General features: G+C 37.6%; 1 protein-coding gene across 1 annotated transcript; it reads left to right on the top strand.

Annotated features, from left to right (window-relative positions):
• Positions 1 to 13,257: 13,257 nt before the first annotated feature.
• LOC142166009 (putative mitochondrial protein AtMg00860) lies at positions 13,258 to 13,632 on the top strand. Its single transcript, XM_075224409.1, has one exon. The coding sequence runs from the start codon at positions 13,258 to 13,260 to the stop codon at positions 13,630 to 13,632; it is 375 nt and encodes a 124-aa protein (XP_075080510.1).
• Positions 13,633 to 13,973: the final 341 nt, after the last annotated feature.

The following is a 13,973-nucleotide window of genomic DNA, read 5'->3' as shown; positions in this document are numbered from 1 at the left end:
TTTATATAGAGTAGGGGACATATTCATTTTTTCTAGGGAAGAGGATGATGGAAATGACTCAGACATATTTAGTAAACTATTCCTCCCTCCGAAAGTATGGACTGGCTCTGATACCACAGTATAAGGATCAGAGCAAGAGACTCCAAGAAAGCAAACTAAATCATAGATACGAAAGTTTCCTTACAAAGGGCCTGGCTTCAACAACCCATAAGGGATGGCTTGCAAAGCTACACAAATAATTAATTTATTTATAGTCGCAAACGTTTTCCTACAAAGGGGCTAGCTTCAATAGGGACGGTTTACCAAGCTACACAACTCAGAAAACTTTTGTACTATAACCAACGTTAGCTATTTATAACTCAAAAAACATTCGTACTATAATAAGCTAAATTTCAAAGAGTATTCTTACTCTATTTTCATACATGGATAGGCCTTTCCATCCATTCGAAAGAAAGAACAAGAAGGAAATTTAGAAAGCACTCATATGTAATATATCACAAAAGATTTACAAAGGTTACAAGATGATCCTACAACTACTACAAGGCCTCCTTTATATAGGAATATGAGGTTATTACAAGACAAACGGTCATGATAAAATAAACATATCTTACATAAAAAACTTATCTACAAGCGAGTCCCTCTTAGCATGTGAAGGACTTTAGGCAAAACAACTAAAAAAACACTTGAAAACATGTGAAAGGGGTAAAATATACATGGTGTAGTATGTGAAAGTATGAGAGAGAATGTGACGCCATGTGAAAGTATTGTGTTGCATTAGACAAAACATGTGGAGGCATGTGGAAACATGTGAAAACAAGTGGAAGGGGGGCCCGGAAGTATGGAAAGCTGTGAGAATTTGTCTTGGCATGGGTAGGATATTTTTGAGGGGTCTTTGGTAGGTAATGTAGGATTATGGTGTGATTAGCAAGGATTTAGATAATTATCCTTCATTGATTCTAGGTTTGTCTTCTAGGCATCTTTTTAAAGACCTTGTGTAGCAATGCCTGGAACTTGACGGTCCTTCTCTGCTGTGTTCTTTCTCCTTCGCAACTTTAATCTGGAAATATCGTGAGTGATCTTTTCTCGGATGACTTCGTATGGGGCTTGATATTCTTTTGCAGCTTCCCGGACTCTTTCCCATTGAGGATGAGTGTTGGTATAATTCCAGCTTGCCCAATCTTTTGGCCATATCTCTCTCGGGATGCACCTATTTGCTGGAAAACGATTCTTTGTGCCTCGCTATATTATTCCTCCATTGATAAAATGGACACGGGAAATTTCCACCAGAATGATGCTTCTTCTTGCGCCTGGACTTTTCCATTAATGATCTTCACTGGCCTATGGAACATGAATATCTTTGCTGCATAGGAGTCGCTGAAAATATTAAACTGATGACATAGGTACCATAAAAACCATAAAAGTTCTTGTGGAAAATCCTTGGCTTGAGCTAAGAATATAAGGCAGAACGGATATTCTGGATTGACCATATATGGCTTGAGAATGGATCCTCCATATTGCCGGAAAACTTGGAGCTCATAATACGTTCTTCTTTCCATAATAATTGACGGTTCAAAGGGATCCATGAGATTGAACAACTCCAGTGGATGATTTGTTGGCTTTAATGAACTTGTTCCTGGTATATTTGAAAACATGAAGATGTGGCTAATTATCTTTTGCTTTGACTTCAAATTTGCTGGGGAAAATCTTTTTGAGAATTCTTCCGGTCGAGATAGAAAATCTGCAAAAATATTATCCTTTCCTTTCAGGTGCTTGACTTGAAACTTGTATGGAGAGAACCATTGAGCCCATATGAGAAGTTGAGGATTGGGAATAATTTTTGCATTTATCTGAATCATCTTTGGGAAGGCCTTCATATCCATCTCTATTAGAAATTCTGTATGAATAAGGTAGAAATTAAATTTCTTGATTCCATTGTTTACTGCAAGAATTTTCTTGAAAGTGGAGTGATAATGTTGCTCGGCATCTTTGAACTTTCTATTGGCATATCCACATATTTTCCTCTAGCCATCTTTTTCTTCAAATAGAACAACACTCCAATATTCATTACTAGCATCAGTTTGCAGTATCTTTTTTCCATCTAAAGAGATGTAGAGGGACTTGACATTTTTAGATATCTCCTTTATTTTTTTGACTGTTTCATCTTGTTTCTCTCCCCATGATGGAGCATTTTTCTTGAGCATTTCTGTGAGCGGTGAAATGTATGTAGAGAAATTTGGGATGAAATCTCTTACATAATTTATTACACACAAGAACTATTGGATTTGCTTTGTTGTGAGGTTGGTATCCGGGAATTTGAGTAATTCCTAACATATATGTGGTCTTGGACTGTATTCCCCTTGGGTAAAATGCATTCCGAGAAAATCAATCTACTTTTGAGCAAGAACCATCTTTTTTGCTGAGAGCATGATTCCATATTGTGTTACTAATGCCTCAAATTAATGAAGCAAGTTGACATGTTCTTCCAATGTATCACTAAATAACAGGATGTCATCAATGTAAATTAAGGAGATATGGAAGATGGGTTAGAAGATTTTTATCATGGCTTTTTGGAATAAGGAGGGTGCAGTTTTTAACCCGAAGGGCATGACTTTCCATTGGAAATGATGATCGGGGATGCCAAATACCATTTTGTGTCTTTCTTCAGGGTGGATTCCTAATTACCAAAATCCAGATTTTAAATCAAACTTGGAAAAATATTTGGCCTTGGCTAAGTGGGAGAAAAGGGTGAGTTTATTTGGGATAGGAAACTTATCATCTTGGAGGAAATGGTTAAGTGGCTGGTAGTTGATGACTAACCTAAGTTTTCCTCTTGTCTGTTCAGCTCTTTTGTTGACATAAAATGCTTCTTATGCCCATTGTGAATCTGATGGCTATACTAGATCAAATTCCAAAAGTTCTTCACATTCTTCACATTCTTTCTTTGCAAGCTGAAGATGGTTTGGATTCATCCCTGAATGGTTGACTTTTTTTGAATTGATATTTTCATTCTTCTTGAAAGGGAGCTTGATAAAAATCTCTTTGTTATTACATAACGGGTGTTTCCCTTTCTTCATGAAATCCTTGTGGGATTCATCACATGAATGTTCAATGAGATTTTGCTCAATCTCTTTGATTTGTTCGTCGTTGGTGATCTGGAATAGCCTTGGAATCTCAGAATAAGGTCTGAACTAATTTTAAAAAGCTATCATGTTATCCTTGATCTGGAGTTGATCCCTAAGTTGTCTGTAAATGTCGAATCCAACAATAAGATCCTTTCCTGGTACATCAGACCCTAGCATCTTGGTTCTGTACTTCAATCCTAGAAAGAACTCAATTGTGATCGGGTGCTTTGTAACAACAGTTGTGGTCAAGATTGCATTTGATGCAGTGTTGAAATCCTTAAAATACGGCACCCATTTATCTTAGGGAGAACAACAGGATTTATGAGTGAAGAAGCAGCTCCGGTGTCGATGAAAGCAATAACTCGAGTTGGTTTATCCCATTTGGATGAATAGCCATAAAGGGATGGTTTCCCAAGCTACACAACTTAGAAAATTTTTGTACTATAACCAACGATAGTTGTTTATAACTCAGAAAACTTTCGTACTACAATAAGTTAAATTTCAAAGAGTATTCTTACTCTATTTTCATACATGGACAGTCCTTTCCATCCATTCGAAAGAAAGAACAAGAGGGAAATTTAGAAAGCACTAATCTGTAATATATCATAAAAGATTTACAAAGGTTACAAGATGATCCTACAACTACCACAAGGCCTCCTTTATATAGGAATAGGAGGTTATTACAAGACAAACGGTCATGATAAAATAAACATATCTTACATGAAAAACTTATCTACAAGCGAGTCCCTCTTAGCATGTGAAGGACTTTAGGCAAAACAACTAAAAAACACTTGAAAACATGTGAAAGGGGTGAAATATACATGGTGTAGTATGTGAAAGTATGAGAGAGAATGTGACGCCATGTGAAAGTATTGTGTTGCATTAGACAACATGTGGAGGCATGTGGAAACATGTGAAAACAAGTGGAAGGGGGGCCCGGAAGTATGGAAAGCTGTGAGAATTTGTCTTGGCATGGGTAGGATATTTTTGAGGGGTCTTTGGTAGGTAATGTAGGATTATGGTGGGATTAGCAAGGATTTAGATAATTATCCTTCATTGATTCTAGGTTTGTCTTCTAGGCATCTTTTTAAAGACCTTGTGTAGCAATGCCTGGAACTTGACGGTCCTTCTCTGCTGTGTTCTTTCTCCTTCGCAACTTTAATCTGGAAATATCGTGAGTGATCTTTTCTCGGATGACTTCGTATGGGGCTTGATATTCTTTTGCAGCTTCCCGGACTCTTTCCCATTGAGGATGAGTGTTGGTATAATTCCAGCTTGCCCAATCTTTTGGCCATATCTCTCTCGGGATGCACCTATTTGCTGGAAAACGATTCTTTGTGCCTCGCTATATTATTCCTCCATTGATAAAATGGACACGGGAAATTTCCACCAGAATGATGCTTCTTCTTGCGCCTGGACTTTTCCATTAATGATCTTCACTGGCCTATGGAACATGAATATCTTTGCTGCATAGGAGTCGCTGAAAATATTAAACTGATGACATAGGTACCATGAAAACCATAATAGTTCTTGTGGAAAATCCTTGGCTTGAGCTAAGAATATATGGCAGAACGGATATTCTGGATTGACCATATATGGCTTGAGAATGGATCCTCCATATTGCCGGAAAACTTGGAGCTCATAATACGTTCTTCTTTCCATAATAATTGACGGATCAAAGGGATCCATGAGATTGAACAACTCCAGTGGATGATTTGTTGGCTTTAATGAACTTGTTCCTGGTATATTTGAAAACATGAAGATGTGGCTAATTATCTTTTGCTTTGACTTCAAATTTGCTGGGGAAAATCTTTTTGAGAATTCTTCCGGTCGAGATAGAAAATCTGCAAAAATATTATCCTTTCCTTTCAGGTGCTTGACTTGAAACTTGTATGGAGAGAACCATTGAGCCCATATGAGAAGTTGAGGATTGGGAATAATTTTTGCATTTATCTGAATCATCTTTGGGAAGGCCTTCATATCCATCTCTATTAGAAATTCTGTATGAATAAGGTAGAAATTAAATTTCTTGATTCCATTGTTTACTGCAAGAATTTTCTTGAAAGTGGAGTGATAATGTTGCTCGGCATCTTTGAACTTTCTATTGGCATATCCACATATTTTCCTCTAGCCATCTTTTTCTTCAAATAGAACAACACTCCAATATTCATTACTAGCATCAGTTTGCAGTATCTTCTTTCCATCTAAAGAGATGTAGAGGGACTTGACATTTTTAGATATCTCCTTTATTTTTCTGACTGTTTCATCTTGTTTCTCTCCCCATGATGGAGCATTTTTCTTGAGCATTTCTGTGAGCGGTGAAATGTATGTAGAGAAATTTGGGATGAAATCTCTTACATAATTTATTACACACAAGAACTATTGGATTTGCTTTGTTGTGAGGTTGGTATCCAGGAATTTGAGTAATTCCTAACATATATGTGGTCTTGGACTGTATTCCCCTTGGGCAAAATGCATTCCGAGAAAATCAATCTACTTTTGAGCAAGAACCATCTTTTTTGCTGAGAGCATGATTCCATACTGTGTTACTAATGCCTCAAATTAATGAAACAAGTTGACATGTTCTTCCAATGTATCACTAAATAACAGGATGTCATCAATGTAAATTAAGGAGGTATGGAAGATGGGTTAGAAGATTTTTATCATGGCTTTTTGGAATAAGGAGGGTGCAGTTTTTAACCCGAAGGGTATGACTTTCCATTGGAAATGATGATCGGGGATGCCAAATACCATTTTGTGTCTTTCTTCAGGGTGGATTCCCAATTACCAAAATCCAGATTTTAAATCAAACTTGGAAAAATATTTGGCCTTGGCTAAGTGGGAGAAAAGGGTGAGTTTATTTGGGATAGGAAACTTATCATCTTGGAGGAAATGGTTAAGTGGCTGGTAGTTGATGACTAACCTAAGTTTTCCTCTTGTCTGTTCAGCTCTTTTGTTGATATAAAATGCTTCTTATGCCCATTGTGAATCTGATGGCTATACTAGATCAAATTCCAAAAGTTCTTCACATTCTTCACATTCTTTCTTTGCAAGCTGAAGATGGTCTGGATTCATCCCTGAATGGTTGACTTTTTTTGAATTGATATTTTCATTCTTCTTGAAAGGGAGCTTGATAAAAAGCTCTTTGTTATTACATAACGGGTGTTTCCCTTTCTTCATGAAATCCTTGTGGGATTCATCACATGAATGTTCAATGAGATTTTGCTCAATCTCTTTGATTTGTTCGTCGTTGGTGATCTGGAATAGCCTTGGAATCTCAGAATAAGGTCTGAACTACTTTTAAAAAGCTATCATGTTATCCTTGATCTGGAGTTGATCCCTAAGTTGTCTGTAAATGTCGAATCCAACAATAAGATCCTTTCCTGGTACATCAGACCCTAGCATCTTGGTTTTGTACTTCAATCCTAGAAAGAACTCAATTGTGATCGGGTGCTTTGTAACAACAGTTGTAGTCAAGATTGCATTTGATGCAGTGTTGAAATCCTTAAAATACGGCACCCATTTATCTTAGGGAGAACAACAGGATTTATGAGTGAAGAAGCAGCTCCGGTGTCGATGAAAGCAATAACTCGAGTTGGTTTATCCCATTTGGATGAATAGCCATAAAGGGATGGTTTCCCAAGCTACACAACTTAGAAAATTTTTGTACTATAACCAACGATAGTTGTTTATAACTCAGAAAACTTTCGTACTACAATAAGCTAAATTTCAAAGAGTATTCTTACTCTATTTTCATACATGGACAGTCCTTTCCATCCATTCGAAAGAAAGAACAAGAGGAAAATTTAGAAAGCACTAATCTGTAATATATCACAAAAGATTTACAAAGGTTACAAAATTATCCTACAACTACTACAAGGCCTCCTTTATGTAGGACTAGGAGGTTATTACAGGACAAACTTTCATGCTAAAATAAACCTATCTTATATGGCAAACTTATCTACAAGCGGGTCCCTCTTGGCATGTGAAGGACTTTAGGCAAAACAACTAAAAAACACCTGAAAACATGTGAAAGGGGTGAAAGATACATGGTGTAGCATGTGAAAGTATGAGGGAGCATGTGACGCCATGTGAAAGTATTGTGTTGCATGTGACGAATCATGTGGAAGCATGTGAAAACAAGTGGAAGTGGGGTCCGGATAGTATGGAAAGATGTGGAAATTTGTCTTGGCATGGGTAGATGATTTTGAAAAGTTTTTTTGTGGGTAATGTAGGATTATGGTGGGATTAGTAGGGATTTAGATAATTATTCTTCATTGATTCTAGGGTTGTCTTCTAGGCATATTTTCAAAGACCTTGTGTAGTAATGCCTGGAACTTGACTGTCCTTCTTCGCTGTGTTCTTTCTCCTTTGGATTGAAAGATGTAATCCGCAACTTTAATCTGGAAATTTCGTGAGTGATCGTTTCTCGGATGACTTTGTATGGGGTTTGATACTCTTTTACAGCTTCCCGGACTCTTTCCCAGTGAGGATGAGTGTTGGTATAATTCCAGCTTGCCCAATCTTACAGCCATATCTCTCTCAGGATGCACCTATTTTGCTGGAAAAGGATTCTTTGTGCCTCGTTATATTCTTAATCCATTGATAAAATGGACACGGGAAATTTCCACCAGAATGATGCCTCTGCTTGCGCTTGAACTTTTCCATTAATGATCTTCACGGGACTATGGAACATGAATATCTTTGCTGCATAGGAACCGCTGAAACATTTCATCCAATATCTTCTAGGCTTGAACCATAGTAAAAATACTTTAAGAGCTGGTGCAATGTTATCAAAATCCTTGAATACGTTGCATTTGAATTCCATGAAAATATAATACTGATGGCATAGGTACCAGAAAAACCATAATAGTTCTTGTGGAAAATCCTTGGCTTGAGCTAAGAATATATGGCAGAATGGATATTCTGGATTGACCCTATATGGCTTGAGAATGAATCCTCCATATTGCCGGAAAACTTGGAGCTCATAATACGTTCTTCTTTCCGTAATAATTGACGGATCAAAGGCATCCATGAGATTGAACAACTCCGGTGGATGATTTGTTGGCTTTAATGAACTTGTTCCTAGTATATTTGAAAACATGAAGATGTGGCTAATTAACTATTGCTTTGACTTCAAATTCGTTGGGGAAAATCCTTTTGAGAATTCTTCCAGTCGAGAGAGAAATCTGCGAGAATATTATTCTTTCCTTTCAGGTGCTTGATTTGAAACTTGTATGGAGAGAACCATTGAGCCCATCTGAGAAGCTGAGGATTGGGAATAATTTTTGCATTTATCTGAATCATCTTTGGGAAGGTCTTCATATCCATCTCTATTAGAAATTTTGTATGAATAAGGAAGAAATTAAATTTCTTGATTCCATTGTTTACTGCAAGAATTTCCTTGAAAGTGGAGTGATAATGTTGCTCGGCATCTTTGAATTTTCCACTGGCGTATCCACATATTTTCCTCTGGCAATCTATTTCTTCAAACAGAATAGCACTACAATATTCATTGCTAGCATCAGTTTGCAGTATCTTCTTTCAATCTGAAGGGATGTAGAGGGACTTGACATTTATAGATATCTCCTTTATTTTTCTGACTGCTTCATCTTTTTCCTCTCCCCATGATGGAGCATTTTTTGAGCATTTCTGTGAGCGGTGAAATGTATGTAGAGATATTTGGGATGAAATCTCTTACATAATTTATTACACCTAAGAACTGTTGGATCTGATTTGTTGTGGGGTTGGTATCCGGGAATTTGAGTAATTCCTGACATATATGTGGTCCTGGACTGTATTACCCTTAGGAAAAATGCATTTCGAGAAAATCAATTTTCTTTTGAGCAAAAACCATCTTTTTGCTGAGAGCATGATTCCATATTGTGTTACTAATGCCTCAAATTGATGAAGCAAGTTGATATGTTCTTCCAATGTATCACTAATAATAGGATGTATCAATGTAAACTAAGGAGGTATGGGGGATATGTTGGAAGATTTTTATCATGGCTTTTTTGAATAAGGAGGGTGCAGTTTTTTACCCGAAGGGCATGACTTTCCATTGGAAATGATTATCGGGGATGGAAAATTCCATTTTAGGTCTTTCTTCAGAGTGGATTCCCAATTACCAAAATCCAGATTTTAAATCAAACTTGGAAAAATATTTGGCCTTGGCTAAGTGGGTGAAAAGGGTGAGTTTATTTGGGATAGGAAACTTATCATCTTGGAGGAAATGGTTAAGTGGCTGGTAATGACTAACCTGAGTTTTCCTCTTGTCTGTTCAGCTCTTTTGTTGACATAAAATACTTCGCATGCCCATTGCGAATCTGATGGCTCTATCAGATCAAATTTCAAAAGTTCTTCACATTCTTTCTTTGCAAGCTGAAGATGGTCTGGATTCATCCCTGAATAGCTGGAGTTTGTTGGATTGATATTTTCATTTTTCTTGAAAGGGAGATTGATAAAAAACTCATCGTTTTTTCATAACGGGTGTTTCCCTTTCTTCATGAAATCCTTGTGGGATTCAGCACATGAATGTTCAATGAGATTTTGCTCAATCTCTTTGATTTGTTCGTCATTGGTGATCTGGAATAACCTTGGAATCTCAGAATAAGGTCTGAACTGCTTTTTAAAAGCTATCTCGCTAACCTTGATCTGGAGTTGATCCCTAAGCTGTCTGTAAATGTGGAATCCAATAATAAGATCCTTTCCTGGTACATCAAATCCTAGCAGCTTGGTTCTATATTTCAATCTTGGAAAGAACTCAGTTGTGACCAGGTGCTTTGTAACAATAGTTGTGGTCAAGATTATGTTTGATGCAGTGTTGAAATCCTTAAAATGCGGCACCCATTGATCTTCAGGGAGAACAACAGGATTTATGAGTGAGGAAGCAGCTCCGGTGTCGATGAAAGCAATAACTCGAGTAAGTTTATCCCATTTGGATGAATAGACTTGGAGTTCTACTTGAGGAACGACTGCGAAAGCGTTGATCTCCTCTCGGGCTTCGATCACTGGTTCTGAAATTTGGTATTGATCATTGCCTTGATCTTCATAGATATCAAGAGAGAATAAAGTTTCTTCATTGGGTTCATCATCCACAGAGAATATAGATTTAAAGTCCTCTTCCTTTCCGAGATGTATGCCAGTGTAATATTCAATCTCTTCAATGAGTTTTACAGATCTTCTTGATTGTGGACAATTTTTTGCGAAATGTCCAATCTTATAACAAATAAAACATCTGTTTTTCTTGTGAAAATTTCCTGGCCTTCTGCGTCTAAAATATTTTGTGCGTCTCTTGGACCTTGATTTCCCATCAGGAATTCTTGGCCATCTGAACCTCCTGAATTCTCTCCTTCGCCTGGATGTGTGGCAGGAACATGCTGATCCGGTGATTAGGTCAGATTTACAGCATGCTTTGTCAAGTGCTAGATTGTGCTGGATAATTTGCTTTAGGGCTGAGCGCTTTGTACAAATGTCATCCAATGCGACGAAAATAGCTTGTCTGATGTAACCAATTTGTGGGATTGTTATAGACTGAAACTTTTCTTCAAAGATGGTCATGGTTCGGCTTGCCAACAACTTTGGAAGGGAAGAGACAAAGGCTTGATTCAGATTGATGTATCTGCCAATTTCAAATTATATTTTCGCCATTTTTTTAAAATGCCTATCAATGTCATTTCTGTCGAATGACACACACTTCATTTTCGCTTGCTTTCTTTCTCTCGAAACACATTTCTGTCGAATGACACACATTTCTATAGAATGACACACATTTCAGTCATGGTTTGGCCGATTTCAAATGACACACACTTCATTTTCGCTTGCTTTATTGGAGTCTCCACAACAAACTCTTCCAAAGACGACAATCCCCCAATATTTGTAAACCAGCCAAGAGACCTAGAAGTATCTGAAATAGATGAGGAACAAGAAGGCATGACAGATGAGCCAATCCCAGAAAGAAGATATGAGCCCATGGCGTCAAAACCAGTTGGAACTGGCTTCCACACTTTCAACTTAGATAACGACAAGGTTTCAAAATGGCCTCAAAGGATCCAAGACTTCTATACTTGGATGATGACCAAATATTTGGTGGAACGAGAAAAGTATATCATCCTGTCAGTACTCACTTCACGGTTCTCAAGAATCCTTAGAGATTGGTGGAACTCACTAGCAATTCAAGACAAAAATACTCTTCTTACTTCCCAAGATTTTGCCTTTAACATCAGGATCCTACAGGAAGTTTGTTGCGGAGATACTGGCCAAAGACAGGAGAAAATTTGAAGACAACTCTTCGAGATGAAGTGTGTGTCATTCGACAGAAATGACATTGACAGGCATTTTAAAAAAATGGCAAAAATATACTTTGAAATCGGCGGAGACATCAATCTGAAGCAAGACTTTGTCTCTTCCCTTCTAAAGTTGTTGGCAAGCCGAACCATGACCATCATTGAAGAAAAGTTTCAGTCCATAACAGTCCCACATATTGGTTACATCAGACAAGCTATTTTCTTCGCATTGGATGACATTTTTACAAAGCGCTCATCCCTAAAGCAAATTATCCAGCACAATGCAGCGCTTGACAAAGCATGCTGCAAATCTGATCTAATCATCGGATTAGGATGTTCCTGCCACACATCCAGGCGAAGGAGAGAATTCAGGAGGTTCAGATGTCCAAGAATTCCAGAAGGGAAATCAAGGTCCAAGGGACGCACAAAATATTTTAGACGCAGAAGGCCAGGAAATTTTCACAAGAAGAACAGATGCTTTATTTGCCACAAGATTGGACATTTCGCAAAAAATTGTCCCCAATTAAGAAGATCTGTCAAACTCCATGAAGTGATTGAAGATTACACAGGCATACATCTTGGAAAAGAGGACCATGAATCCATATTCTATGTGGATGATGAACCCAATGAAGAAACTTTATTCTCTCCTGATATCTATGAAGATCAAAGCAATGATCAATACCAAATTTCAGAACCAGTGATCGAAGCTCGAGAGGAGATCAACGCTCTCGCAGTCGTTCCTCAAGTAGAACTCAAAGTCTATTCATCCAAATGGGATAAACCAACTCGAGTTATTGCTTTCATCGACACCGGAGCTACTTCTTCACTCATAAATCCTGTTGTTCTCCCTAAAGATCAATGGGTGCCGCATTTTAAGGATTTCAACACTGCATCAAATGCAATCTTGACCACAACTGTTGTTACAAAACACCCGGTCACAATTGAGTTCTTTCCATGATTGAAGTACAGAACCAAGCTGCTAGGATCTGATGTACCAGGAAAGGATCTTATTATTGGGTTCGACATTTACAGACAACTAAGGGATCAACTCCATATCAAGGCTAATGGGATAACTTTTAAAATAAGTTCAGAACTTATTCTGAGATTCCAAGTCTATTCTAGATCACCAACGACGAACAAATCAAAGAGATTGAGCAAAATCTCATTGAACATTCAAGTGCTGAATCTATTTCATGAAGAAAGGGAAACACCCGTTATGGAAAAACGAAGAGTTTTTTATCAAGCTCCCTTTCAAGAAGAATAAAAATATCAATCCAACAAAAGCCAGCCATTCAGGGATGAATCCAGACCATCTTCACCTTGCAAAGAAAGAATGTGAAGAACTTTTAGAATTTGATCTGATAAAGCCATCAGATTCACAATGGACATGCGAAGCATTTTATATCAACAAAAGAGCTTAACAGATAAGAGGAAAACTCAGGTTAGTCGTCAACTACCAGTCACTTAACCATTTCCTCCAAGATAATAAGTTTCCTATCCCAAATAAACTCACCCTTTTCTCCCACTTAGCCAAGGCCAAATATTTTTCCAAGTTTGATTTAAAATTTGGATTTTGGCAATTGGGAATCCACCCAGAAGAAAGACCCAAAACAGGAATTTGCATCCCCGATCATCATTTCCAATGGAAAGTCATGCCCTTCGGGTTAAAAACTGCACCCTCCTTGTTCGAAAAAGCCATGATAAAAATCTTCCAACCCATCCTCCATACCTCCTTAGTTTACATTGACGACATCCTGTTATTTAGTGATACATTGGAAGAACATGTCAACTTGCTTCATCAATTTGAGGCATTAGTAACATAGTATGGAATCATGCTCTCAGCAAAAAAGATGATTCTTGCTCAAAAGGAGATTTATTTTCTCGGAATGCATTTTGCCCAAGGGGAATACAGTCCAGGACCAAATATATGTCAGGAATTACTCAAATTACCGGATACCAACCTCACAACAAAGCAGATCCAACATTTCTTGGGTGTAATAAATTTTGGAAGAGATTTCATCCCAAATATCTCTACATACATTTCACCACTCATAGAAAGGCTCAAGAAAAATGCTTCGCCATGGGGAGAGAAACAAGATGAAGCAGTCAGAAAAATAAAGGAGATATCTAAAAATATCAAGTCCCTCTACATCCCTTCAGATGGAAAGAAGATACTGCAAACTGATGCTTGCAATGAATATTCGAGTGTTGTTTTATTTGAATAAAAAGATGGCTAGAGGAAAATATGTGGATACGCCAGTGGAAATTTCAAAGATGTCGAGCAACATTATCACTCCACTCTCAAGGAAATTCTTGCAGTAAAGAATGGAATCAAGAAATTTAATTTATTCCTTATTCATACAGAATTTCTATTAAAGATGGTTATGAAGGCCTTCCCAAAGATGATTCAGATAAATGCAAAAATTATTCTCAATCCTCAGCTTCTCAGATGGGCTCAATGGTTCTCTCCATACAAGTTTCAAGTCAAGCACCTGAAAGGAAAGGATAATATTCTCGCAGATTTTCTATCTCGACCGGAAGAATTCTCAAAAAGATTTTCCCCAGC

This window comes from Nicotiana tabacum, chromosome 11 (genome assembly GCF_000715075.1).
Source record: "Nicotiana tabacum cultivar K326 chromosome 11, ASM71507v2, whole genome shotgun sequence".
NCBI classification, from domain to species: domain Eukaryota; kingdom Viridiplantae; phylum Streptophyta; class Magnoliopsida; order Solanales; family Solanaceae; genus Nicotiana; species Nicotiana tabacum.
This window is presented reverse-complemented; position numbering and strand designations above follow the sequence as displayed.

Coding starts and splice junctions, on each gene's coding strand:
- LOC142166009 (XM_075224409.1), top strand. CDS start 13,258: ATGATTCTTGCTCAAAAGGAGATTTATTTTCTCGGAATGCATTTTGCC.